The 13,974-nt window shown below is 35.5% G+C and overlaps 1 protein-coding gene across 3 annotated transcripts in view; it reads right to left on the bottom strand.

Moving 5' to 3' along the window:
* LOC103026136 (disks large-associated protein 2) overlaps positions 1-13,974 on the bottom strand; it is a 160,385-nt gene that overhangs the window by 47,176 nt on the left and 99,235 nt on the right. For all 3 annotated transcript variants that reach the window (XM_022684282.2, XM_049484965.1, XM_049484971.1), the window contains exon 3: positions 6,694-6,908. In XM_022684282.2, the coding sequence (XP_022540003.2) occupies positions 6,694-6,908 (215 nt within the window). The remainder of the gene's footprint in view (positions 1-6,693; positions 6,909-13,974) is intronic.

The following is a 13,974-nucleotide window of genomic DNA, read 5'->3' as shown; positions in this document are numbered from 1 at the left end:
CACAGCTGGCCCAGTTTCCAGCCTGGTGACTGAGTGGCAACTTGCCCTTCATAAATAATGTGGGTCACAGCTTAACACAGTGAGGAAGCCTTCAATGCTCATTTTTTTTAAGAATAAACAGTTGACCACCCTTTATTTCTGATAATTTAGGCTCCTCAACAGGCTTTATTAATTTTTTAAGCAATACTTAAACAAAAAACTAAACACCATGTCAGCCTGTCCTCTCTCTATCATAATATGATTTTTAAAATAAACCACACATATTTGGAAAAAAGTTTTTTAAATATGATTTGGTTGCTGCTAACTAAATTTTAAGGAACAATCAATAATAAATGCGAGCAAATTTTCGAACACTGGATAGACGTGAAGCTCACGCGGGTTACCAGATTGACACACCACACAGTGGCAAGCAACTAGTCTTACTCTGTAGCAAATTAATGAATATATACATTTTAATGTCTAAAATGTCTGTTTATACTACTCTAGAAGTTGTGGTAAATTAACTAGGTATAGTTAGCAACATTACTAAAGCTCAGTGATTGCCTGTTCAGCAGAAAAATAGCCAGCTTTCCAGTTTCTGTGGCTGCAGCACACTGTTTAAATGCTGTTGTATATATCTGACAACACTGACTGTGGAAATGGGACTGGGGGAATGGCAGTGGGATTTCTATGACCTACTGCACAGTTCAAATAAGAAAATACTGGCTAAAGCTCTACTGTCAACAGCCACCAGTGATTAAACTCAGCATGTTTCCTTAATATTTGGTGATAGATCCTGATCATGCTACAGAAAATATAATCCTTATGATCTTTGAGCACAATTTCAGAATTTATTTTTTGGCTGTGGCTGCACAGGCCTTTCCATCATGAAAAGAAACACTTTTCTGTTGCTGCTGAATAACGTGTAAGAATGGTTCATCACGTAACTTAATGTATGACCTAAAGTATGTCTGCCACACAGTATAGTTAAGGATACTTCTTACTTAAGCAATGCATCTGAATTGGAGAAGAAAGATGATAAGATCACCTAATTTCTGTAAAACCAGTAACATCCATATCTCTTCTCTTTTTAATTTCAGTATAAGTGACATTTCATGGATACCTCCTTTCATGTTTTTGTTTGTATTCACACTTCACTGCCTCTTCAACTTAACGACCTGTCATTTACAGATTGCTTGCCAGTTTACATATCAGCTGTTAAAAATCATGAACTTCTTATTCCTCCCAGAATCCTTAAAATCTGATCTGAGTAATACGATGCTGTAACATTTTTAATGTTGATGAGAGCCTGATGGACTTATTGCCACAGCTGTTGGTGGATATTATAATTTATTCTTTTGTTTGGTATATTGGTATATATGGTACATTGCACACATTTTACTGAGAACAGCATACATTTGCATTTTAGAGCATATACAGTATGCACCTCATTATAAACAACAAAAACAGATATAGATATACAGCTCTGGAAAAAAAATTACCACTTCAGTTTCTGAATCAGTTTCTCTGATTTTGCTATTTATAAGTATATATTTGAGTAAAATGAACATTGTTGTTTAATTCTATAAACTACAGACAACATTTCTCCCAAATTCCAAATAAAAATATTGTAATTTAGAGCTTTTATTTGCAGAAAATGAGAAAAGGCTGAAATAAGAAAAAGATGCAGAGCTTTCAGACCTCAAATAATGCAAAGAAAACAAGTTCATATTCATAAAGTTTTAAGAGTTCAAAAATCAATATTTGGTGGAATAACCCTGTTTTTTAATCACAGTTTTCATGCATCTTGGCATGTTCTCCTCCACCAGTCTTACACACTGCTTTTGGATAACTTTATGCAACTCCTGTTGTAAAAATTCAAGCAGTTCAGCTTGTTTTGATGCCGTGTAGTCATCCATCTTCCTCTTGATTATATTTCAGAGGTTTTCAATTTGGTAAAATCTAAGAAATTTATAATTTTAAAGTGGTCTCTTTTTTTTTTTTCCAGAGCTGTATAGATGTATGGATACAGATACAAATATAGAAAAGATTTAAATAGAAACATGGACAGTATTCCTAAATGAAAAAAATCCTACACAAATAAATATTTCCTGCAACATCCTTAAATACGGTATACCTCAAACTAAGAATATGGTCACGCTATCTGTAAGAATTTCTTTTGACAGAAATATACATACAATGTACCAAATTTCAAAGTAACATTAAATGAATGTAGTTGCATTTGACACTGATACATTTACTTGATCAATAATGAATCCATGATTCATCCATCAAACATGTATCATGGTAAAGTGTCAGAAAGTCTAATTCTGATCAAGAACACCTGAGAATGATAATGTCACACTTTACTTTAAAAGATCAACAAGTTTGACTTAAACACTAGCTGAGTAGATATTTTTAACTGTTTTACTGGTTTAAATCTAATCCAGAAAAAAAAATCAACTCCCTGATTTCCATTCCACTACTGGAATGGCAACTACAGGGCCTTCAGGAAGAGGCTATACATCAATCAACCTACTAAACATGTCAGTACAACAGGCCTACTGTGAGACAATCCACTCTCATATGAGCTTACTGCACCTGAACCAATAAATCAAAGATCACTTTACTTTCACTACTTCTGTACTACATAAGAAAAGCGAACAGTCTGCCAAAACCTCTCCTTCTAACTATATTTCTAGTGGGACTTCATCTTTTGCCAAGATAAATTTCAGTTTAAGCATTTTCAAGTTCCAGTGTTTTGAAATCAATCGCTGTATTACACACACACAAAAAAAAAAAAAACGTTTCCTTTATCACTGGATCAATACAGACCATAGACATGGCTCATTCAAAACATCTATATATCATCTACAAAACCCACTGAATCTGACTGTCCCATGTTTTCTAATGCATTTTATATTCTGTTCATATGTTGCATTCATTAGAATAACGGAATCTTTCTTGTGTTCTTGTGCACAAATATTCAACCAGATTTCTGAGCGCGGAATGGGTGAACTAAAAAAAGTCTAAAATCAAGCTTCCAAGTCAAATGTGTTTATTTCAATCAGTAGAATTCATCAATGTAGAACATCTTAATTTCAATATACAGTAACAGTCAAAAGTTTAGACACCTCTCATTCAATGTTTAGATTTTTTCCTTCATTGTAAATGAATACTGAAGTCATACGAGAAATAATCTAGTAAACTTAAACCTGTAAAACAAACCCAAATACATTTAGGCGCTCCTATCTGGGTTGAAGCTGTTAACTTGCGGTTTCTGAGGCTGGTAACTCTGATAAACTTATCCTGTGCAACAGTCCTGATAAGAGCCAGTTTCATCATTAAAGTTTTGATGGTCTTTGTATTTGCTCTTAAGGATACTTTCTTAAGTTTTGAAAAATGTTTCAGATTGATTGATCTTCATTTCTTATTTCTATTTCAATTTCTCATTTCTATTTTTTTTCTTAGTTGAGTAATTCTTACCATATAATTTATTAGAAAATGATTGAAATAGGGCTATTAACTGTATGCCAACTCGACACAACTGATGCTCTCAAACACATTAAGAGAACAAGAAATTCAAGTAATTAACTCTTGACAAGTTCAGCACAGCTGTTAACTGAACTAATCTTATAAAGCTAACTACGGTGGCCGAGAAAGCCCAACGCAGTGCAAATTGAAAAGCGCTGCAAAAGCACAAAACACATCCATCAAAATTACAACACAGGCGCAGCAAATAGAAAAACGCGCTGCAAATAGAACCACAACACAACGGAAGTGAGTCACAACACAACGGAATTTTCCCGGGGGACCTTAAAAGATACTGTACCAGCTAAGCTGCGTCTTCAGTAACGTCTCGGACTTCACTATGTGTACAAAGGACAATAAGTGGCAAACAAGCTTCTGAAAAGTAAGTAATGTTTATTACCTGTGATTACCACGGTTGTGTGCATATTATTAAAAGTTCTGCTTCACAAAACGCCTTGTTTGCCACTTATTGTCCTTTGTACACATAGTGAAGTCCGAGACGTTACTGAAGACGCAGCTTAGCTGGTACAGTATCTTTTAAGGTCCCCCGGGAAAATTCCGTTGTGTTGTGGTTGTATTTGCAGCGTGTTTTTCTATTTGCTGCGCCTGTGTTGTAATTTTGATGGATGTGTTTTGTGCTTTTGCAGCGCTTTTCAATTTGCACTGCGTTGGGCTTTCTCGGCCACCGTAGCTGACTGATAAATTGCCAAGATGTTTAAAGCTGTAATCTAAGCAAATAAAACCTAAAATATAAAACATATTCTGGTTTGTTTAACACGTTTTGTTTACTAAATAATTTATATGTTTTTCTTCAAAAACATATGCAAAAACTACAGTGCAGAAACCGTTGACTGGTTTGATTTTTTATATGGACACTAAGTTTTAATATACTGCCATGTCAAATAAAAAATGTTTTTTTTGCTGCAGAATCTTTCCAGATGTTTAACACAGCTATTATGTGGCCCAATTTTAGTGATCTATAGGTGAGTTGTAAACACGTATGGCACAGCTTATTTTAGGGTGTGTCAAAGTATGTTGGGTATTGTGAAGATGCAAAAAATACGCATTGAGCGGTTTGAAGCGCATAAAAGGCATTTACTAATTCTCTTTATTAATCATGGTTGTGTTTTGGGTGTGACATAAAATAAACCAATCACTTGTCATTCCCTTTAAGAGCCAGGTGTGCTTTCACTTTGGCAAATTGGTATTTTAACGGTGCAGCACTTCTGTGCTTCACAACGCTCATCAGTGTAGATATATTTGTGAGCCTCTTTGCTATTTAAACAGCACAGATGCAAGGCGTGGAAATAGGACCTTATATGTGATTCAGTGGTGATGTGTTATCTGCAGTTTACTACAGGTTAATATAAAACAGACCATTTAGGCATGACAGGAAGCACCCAGGGTATATAGCTAGTGAGTGTGAGTGTGTTCATTGCTATTTACAGTTACAGTTGTGGTCCTCTGTCAGAGATCACATCAACATGGTCAGCGCAGCTTACATGGACCATGACTAAAGTCACGGGACACTGTACTAGTTTCTGTCTCTGTGAAATGTAAGTGTATGTTGTTAATTTTGCCACATAAACAAAAAGAAATGTTTAAAGAAAACAATAAAAGCTCAACAGTGAGTGTATTTAAATTTCTGACAAAAACGGTATGTAAATGTTAAAGAACGTACATTTATATACACTGTAACAAGTTTGTGAGTGTTCTTGTTTTTCTCATAGTTAGATTAAAAAAAAACATTTAGCACAAACAGTGTGCTGCTTTTATATCCTATACCATTGTGTGATTAATCGGATTAACTAGATAATTTAAGCAGCTTTGTAAATAAACAACGCTGCTTGCTCACTGTAAAAGGCAAAGCTGTCCCTGGTGTAAAAAGCCCCACTGAACAATTTCCAGCCCACTGCAGCTCAATAAAACAATAGAAATTTCCAATATGAGGAGATTAATTACATTAATATCTCTGTACATGATGTCACTGATCGTTTGACATGAAAAAACAGCAAAGAAGTCATACTTTTCCTACCTAAAAATACCTTACACATACAGTGCCCTGCATATTGTTTGGGAAATAATTATTTGTTAATTTGCTCCACAGTTTAGAATTTCAAATCCAACCTTAATGACATTAAAATTTACATTACAACACTGTTCCTTTTAAAAAGTTCTTTTTATTTGAGGGTACCATTTGGGATATAGGAAATATATATATATATATATATATATATATATATATATATATATATATATATATATATATATATATATATATATAATGTATATATTTTTATCATCTGTAGGACAGAAATTTTAAGATTGTGCTGGAATCTGCAATGGATCAATGACAGATGGCTCCGTTGGCTTACCAGTTTCTTGCATTCTTTCTTCTTAAATGCATTTAAGACTGTTAATTTCAGTAATCCCAACGTTTGACGGATGTTTCTAATGGTTTTATTCTTATTTCTTCTTTGACTTCCACTGGCACAGTTCTTGTCCGCATGCTGAACAATAGCAACTACAGACTCCAAAGATGTTAAGCCAAATGTCCTAAATATTACGATGCTCTAAAATGGCCAAGTGTGCAAAAAACAAAATCATTTTAATTTGCTGAAACCATACGTGTAAATGTACATAAATTAAAGTCTGAAATTTTAACCTTATTCACATAGGATTAATTTACAATAAATTAAATCTGATTTAATTTAAATTGTAGTGCAGGTGGGCAAATCCAAGAATTTTTTTTTATCTTTTTCTCACACATTATCAAGAAGATTGTATAAAATGAACAAAATCAACTTAACTATATTAATGCAAAATTCCAAAACATTTCATATTTTCTTTCAGTAATAAGGAAGCTGTGTCTACTATTGTAGAACAGATTGTAGAAATGTAAATCTAATGTAAATCTCACTGAAAAGACAACAGCAACTAGAAATTAGCTGCTAACACTTTGCCTTCTCCTCAGCTCTGACACTCCGTCAACAGCAAGAGAAAACTCAACAGACTTGTAAAATAAACAGACTTGAGTCTGAGACCACAGGGACACGACTGACCCAGCTTTTGCAAAAAGCACAAAACAAACAGTAGCCCAATAATACGAGGTGACAAATCTCAGGTCAGAAAAAGCACAGAAAGCATGCGTTTTCTGAAAGTGACAGACGGTATGAGGCCTACCTTTGGCTGTCTATATGAGGTCTGTGGATGGCGGATTTAAGGACGAGTGCGTCTGGTCGGATGGACTTTTGAGGCGATGTTTTGGGGCTGGTGTCAGAGTCACCGCTTTCATCATCTCCCATGGCTTTCACATAGCTGCTGCTGCGCATCCTGCGACACGGAATCTCCTCGTCTTTGTCAATTCCTGGATAACCTCCCCATTCATCCTGAGGAACCTGCGAATTGAGTGGAGAAAAACATGAAACATTTCAGTGTTCCTCTGCTGAAACCATGAAATATTAACCAGTTCAAGTCATGCCATCCAAACGCACACAAACCACTGTGACACATAGTGTCAGTGTTTCCTTATGGAGATTATACAAGCTGTCTAAAGACTAGTCAGCAATGGGTGCATGCAAATTCACTGATTAGAAAGAGTGTCTAGATACTACTGGACATACAGTGTACACACCACAGTGTATAATGATTTTAGTGCAGTATTAGAAAGTAGTATCAATGGTGATATCAATGAGTCTTGTATTTGTTTTCAACAAAATCATTGCCAATGGCAAAAAGCAGTTATCTGGGTTTCTATGACAAATACATAAACATAATGTAGTTGAAGTTCTGTGGTAACAGTAATTGGTTAAATCCGTATAGGAAACTGGCTTTTCTTTCTACAGCCAGGGATCTTGTATTGACTAACATTAGAATTCAAACCTAATTACCTTAACCAGGCAAATCAAATGAGTATTTACCCATGTTATTTTTTGGAGTGACACAGAAATATATTTTATTGTCATGTTTCTACTTTCCAACATATTTGTTAGACCTTAGCCCGTGTCTGTTTTTTTTTGTTCTTGGTCATTATCCTCCCCAGGTGTTCCTTGTTTTCTCATCCCTACATATACTTCATGTTTTCCTTTATTCTGTGTTATGCTTTGTTTGACCATCTGTGTAGTTGGTATTATATGTTATCATTATTTGGTTTTATTGAGTTCTGTTTTTGTTAGTATTTTCTTAGTTTTCTATTTCTACTGTTATTTGTACATTTTCTATACGGCCACTATTTTGTCACATTTTTACAAAATTCAAAGATTCAACTATTTAAAAAAAGTCATGGCAAAAGTGGGGCTTTTGGAAGATTAAATTACATGAACCAAATGATTTGGAAAAAAGATTTGATTTTGTGTTACACTGCTTTGCATCTGTTTTAAAGAGTGGCAATTTTGTCATGTTATATGCAGATTCGTGTTTTTTTTCTATTTTGATAAGGACTTTGAATTAAAATGAATCGATTCAGTTTAAATCTGAGTTTCGAGGAGGACACCTTTAACTGAAACCACTTTGCATATGCAGTCGTTACAACATTTAACACTTTAATATATATATTTTATATTTTTATTAAGTCATCTATCCACATATTTTGAATTGATCAAAAATGCCTGAAAAGTTAACTACTTCTTTCCCAGAATTCACACAATGATATCCTTTTTACAACACAGTGAAAATAATTAGCACTACAATCACTTCAATGAGGTGAACAAAGTCAGCCATAGACAAATTTTTAGTTTTTTTTTTTTTTTTTTTACAGCAAATTGACTGTAAACATGTCTACTGTATGGCTACAATGCCTGGGTTCAGTAGAGGTCTGCTGCTAATTTGTAATGCTGCTGTGTTATAACAACAGTTCCTAAAATCACTATATAAAGTTGTAAAAAAAGTAATTAATTAACTTCTTCTTAACATTTCTCCTGAGTGCACAGTGGGGGGTGTCAGAGGGCAATGCTTTCTTCTCCAGTGCAGCCCTTTACTCACACACAATAAAATCTACTGCAGACTGTTCACAATGCAAAGGATGATATAATGTTGCTCTCTCAGAATTGAATGCAGCAAAAGTGTAAGGCAAAGTCATAAACATCAATACAGCCACCATTATATTGATCTGTGTACTGCCACAAGCTTCCTCAGGATATTTTCATATAGTGGACTTTGATATTGGTATGTTAGCATGGCCTTAATACAAAACATGAGAATAAATTGTATAACTGTAAGCGCAAAAATTTACACCAGCTCTATCGCCATCTCACATTCACAAACATACACACACACGCGCACACACACACGCTCACACACACTAGCGGCCTAACATGACAGCCAACTCCAGCAAAAAGATGCTGATTCCCGGGAGCTCTCCAGACTGAGCCTTGGCTCACCAGTGTGTCTTTTATTTGCAAGTACAATAGGAGCCAATTAGCAGCAAGAGAGGAGCTGAGTCAGACTGGTGAAGGATGGAGCTCAAAGACCCTCCAGTGTAAATCTCACTGCCCTTTCCCTTATCCTGTAGCCAGGGCTCTGTAATGAAACGGCCTCGTTCAGAGAAAAAGCAGAAAGAGGCCTCCATTCATTTCCACACTGTTACAAAACAAACAACCCAATACCTGCTACCACGAGATCAGTGAGAATCACTGAGTTTAAAACTGGTTTACATGTAAATAATGTGAATAATATGAGTGCAATATGATGACAGTACTGTAAATCTGTACGGTTGATATTAAAAGAGTTGTATGTGATTAAATCTGTTTAACTACAACAAAGTTGTAATAAAACTTCTTTCAAGAATACCTTGCGTTTGTCACGATCTCAGGACAGAGCAGATGCTCACAGATGTAAAACCAGAAAACAGGTTTAATATTTGAAGGGTAATCCAACAGAGTGATCAAAAAGCCAGGCCAGGTCAAAAACAGATACAATAGGTCAAAAAACAGGCAAAAGTTCAAAAATCAAACAGGCAAAAATCCAGTAGTCACAGCAAAAGGGCAAATTCAAAGGGTAAATCCAAAATCAGAAAAAGGGTCAAAAACACAGAAGTCAAACAGAGAAATAAACTCTTATAATTATTTAACAAAGTTTAAGCAATACCTCACAAAGGGCAAGTGAGAAAAACAGGCCTTAAGCCAGGCGGACACTGTGCGATTTTAGCCCGATTTTAAGCCCGATCTGGTCGGATGCGACTGAATTTCATGATCGGGCCGAACTTTAGCTTGATCGTGCGTCATTTGTCGTGCAGTGTGAGAGGGGAAGCGATGTCCGATTAATTGCCCATACGAGCTGCGAATGAGCAGTCGGACGCGACCAGGGATTTCTGACATGCCAGAAATTTTGGTCGCTTGTCTCACAGTGTGAGCTGTTTTGCAGGCCGATTTCTTAACGTCACGACCTGTTTTCCCAAAAATCTGCACAGTAACTATAAATTATTATTAGTCATATTTATTTCTGTCAGTTATAAGGATTTATATTTATGTTCGGTACACAGACTTATAGCTTAATATAGCAGACACAGGTATTCTGCTGTTTAAGAATTTCAACAGATGCTTATTCTCAGTCAATAGCTGGAGTTTTTGAAAAGAAAAATTAAAAGAGAAAATAACTTTGACAAACATAAATTTATTTTATTTCATTTTGCTATTATATCTGAAAAATAAAGCACATTGTCAGCGTCTGGTGCTGCCCGTCAATTATATAAAACTTAAAACATGCAAATATAAAGCTATATTTTATAATTCGTTTCTTTTCGCCAGGGCAAATTTATTAAAATTATAAATATATTAATTTATTAATTAAAATCTCGTCCAGTGCTCCAGAATATTAGCCACGCAAAGCCAGCTTAGCGCAGCGCGTGGCATTGCGCGCAGAATAACCTCTGTCTTCTAAAATAAACGTTTTAATAAATAAGGTCGGAGAAGTGTAGTAAAATTAATGCTATTAAACTTACTAAAGCTAATAAATGTACTGATAATTAATCAAGATAAATCGGACAAAATGCGCTGCGCCTCTCTCTCGCTCTCTTTCGCAGCGTGGAGCTGAATTCAGCGCGAGGCTACAGATAATATAAAACTCAGTTCAGTTGAATAAAAATAAGTAAGGGCCTGTAAGTACAAGCAAAGGACCTGTAAGTAAATATTGTCAAATATAAAGAATAGTTTGAGGTTTTGGTGAGCTGTTTTCATGATTTGAAACTGAAACTAACTGAAACTTTGATTATTCTGCAGAAAGCCTGGGTTATTTTAAACGAATTTTTAATGAGTTTATATTTTATATTTTTTATTTATTCATTTTAATTATTTTTCTTCTTTTATTAATCAAATCATTAAATATATATCTTCATAAGATACGGGCTGCGTTTAGACGTGCAGTGTAAGCTCCCCCGTCGCAGCAGGTCAGTCGGACCGTACAGTGTGTGCAGATGAATCGCTTTATATACACACACACACACACACACACACACACAGACAACCAAGCACAGAGCACAGGTGAAAGCAGTCACTAATCAGTCACAGCTGCAGAGGATTAAAAGTGGGAGCTGTCCATGGTTGGCTGAAGAGGAGCATGTGACTGTGGCATGAGAGGGAGTGGGATTCTGGTTAATGCAGTCCATTGAAGAAGAAAGAGATCCAACAATAACAAGCAGGAAGGCAGTAGCTAAAATGAACCATAGTGTCTCACCCAAACACAGTTTGACTACATCTCTACACACACACTCTTGTTTGGGGCAGACAAGCATGAGTGCTTTTTATGTAACATGCCCCAAAGCAACCAGCGGACGGCAGAGTAAGTTACTTCTACTCCATACATTTTTACACAATTAACTGTACATTCTACCCCTTACATTTCAAAAATAGCTTTGTAACTCCTACTTAATTTATATTCTATCTTCTCATTGAAAAATAGTGATTCAGGCATATACCACATTTTTCAGACTATAAGGCACATCTATTATAAGGCACGTTATCGATGAACGTCTATTTTCTGGTCTATTTTTATACGTAAGGTGATTATAAGGCGCATTTTAAGCGACAATAGTAAGGAAGAGGGGCATCATCATGTTTCTCTAGTTCAGCAGGTCTCCTTGCTGGGGGCACCTAATTAAACAAAACTGTAATTCTTAAAAAAAAAAAAACATTTTCTTTCAAACGAGCACTGGATGTTAATCTACACAGATTTCTTTCCTGAAAACTGTTTATTTGGGTGAGTAAAGTGCTTCTGTTTACTTAAAGTGAGCTTAGATTTCTAGTATTTTAGCATGGTTAGCAGCAGTGCTAGTAAATGCCCCTGATAGTCCTACACTAAGGGAACCTAAGTGTTCCTGTAACCCAAGGGGCTATTAGCTAGAGGTTCCTCCCACCTAGCTTGTTTAACATGGTAAACGGACAGGCTACAGTCTGATACACTAACCTCTTAACAGTGAAACAGCTAGCGTTGCGGTTAGCTGATAATGCTAATACTGCTCCAGCCTCGGGGCTTGAGAAACTAAACTGTAACTCCTGTATAACGCTGTACTTCAGCAGAGTGGCTTTACTGCTCCTTACAACCTGACAGCTAAAAATCATACATAAGGTGCAGGATTATAAGGCACAGTGTCGATTTTAGGGAAAATTAAAGGATTTTAAGTGCACCTTACAGTGCAAAAAATAAGGTATGCGGCTAAACAGGGAGACTAGTTCATCCCAAATTTTTAACATAAACATTTTAATATAACATTATAGTCATTATAGCTATAATATATATATTTTTATTATATACATATTTTTACCCTTACATTACCTTTTAATTTTTACTTTTATACTTTAAGTAGTTTTGAAAGCAGTACTTTTACACTTTTACTTGAGTAAAAAGCTTGAGTTGATACTTCAACTTCTACAGAAGTATTTTAAACCCTAGTATTTATACATGTACCTGAGTAATGGCAATGTCAATACTTTAGACACCTTTGATGCTCTGTTTACAGGAATTCTCCAAATTATTGTTGCAGATTTTCAGAGTACTTCACTGTAACTCCCTATTTATAGTTATTCAGAAGAAATGCTGGATCAGCAGTGAGGTGTCTACAAGCACATGTTTTTCAGAGACATTTCTTATAGTCTCTTTAGTCAGATTGTTGTAGCTGCAGGTTCTGTCTTTGTTGTATAAATGGTTAGTAATTCACTTTTTTAAGCCAATTCTGATTGAAATTTCTCTAGTAAAATAGGATGTTTTTGGTCTATTGTTTGTTTAAACTGCTGTGTAAATGTATTTTTTAGGCAGTCTAAAGCACGGCCAATCAATCTACAAGGTTTGGCAAAAATCCATATGAGTCAAAATACTGTCTGCAGCTAGACTCAATTGTTTTGGAGTCGATTTCAGTTTTTGCACCTTTCAGCTGCAAAGCTTCGTTTCATTCCTCTTCAAGAGCCTCGTCCACACTGAGTGCTCCCATAGCCCACTCTGCTGTGGGATGTGAACACTGTGGCTAAATGTTGTCGCAAGAATAGAATTAATTTGTTGGCAGAGTGACAATGGAGGTCAGTAAGTGCTGGAAAAGGTGAGATAGAATTCCTAAAATATAATCACTTGTGTAGAATTTTACTGACCTAAGGAGTCATTCAGGCTTCAGACTGGAATGTGTTTTGCTAATTGTTTTTATCATATTATTTATTAATTTGGGCCAAATTTCAGCCTCCAGACATCACATCACCAGTCCCAAGGCTCTAAGGCTTTGTTGGGCAGATTTTACTGAGCAACCCAATAATGATTGCTTTGATTAGTGTCTTATTGTAACTAAGATCAGTGCAGCAAAACACTGGCTGTCCCTCTACATTTCACACTAGGCCAATCATGAAAAAAATTACTAATTACTGAAGATAATCAGTAACATATTACTGATATTTTAGGATTTTTATATCTCAATAATACTGATCATGTAATATAATAATAATGCATACACTGGTAATGCATAAACTGATAATACATCAGTTTAAAGTGAATTAAATTTTACAGTAATTAATACAATACAAATACAAAAGGTGTAATTTAGTCTTTATTTCAGATTTCTCACATATTTTTAGCTAAAATCGTCAGTGTGATTTTACTCCGGTGTGCCTTATGTATGAATTTTACCAATTAGGTTGTAAGGAGCAGTAAAGCCACTCTGCTGAAGTGCAGCTTTATACAGGATTTTCAGTTTAGTTCTCCAGCACCAGGGCTGGAGTAGCATTAGCATTAGCCGCTAACCGCGATTTCCCCATTTAGAGGTTAGTATTATCGTCCTGTAGCTTGCTGCTAACCCTGGCTAGCACTGCTGGAGCAGCTTTAGCATTACCTGCTAACCACGCTTGCTATTTTCCCCATTCGAAGGGAACTCCAGATCTTGCTAATGCTAATGCTCCAGCCTGTTGCAAAATAATTAATCACAACCACATTTAGTGATATGCATTTTAAGTCATTTCAACATCCTTTCATCACACTCATACTATTCAGTGGTTT

Source organism: Astyanax mexicanus, chromosome 1 (assembly GCF_023375975.1).
Source record: "Astyanax mexicanus isolate ESR-SI-001 chromosome 1, AstMex3_surface, whole genome shotgun sequence".
In the NCBI taxonomy this organism is placed as follows: domain Eukaryota; kingdom Metazoa; phylum Chordata; class Actinopteri; order Characiformes; family Acestrorhamphidae; genus Astyanax; species Astyanax mexicanus.
Note: the sequence above shows the minus strand (reverse complement) of the source record. Positions and strands in the feature narration are given on the sequence as shown.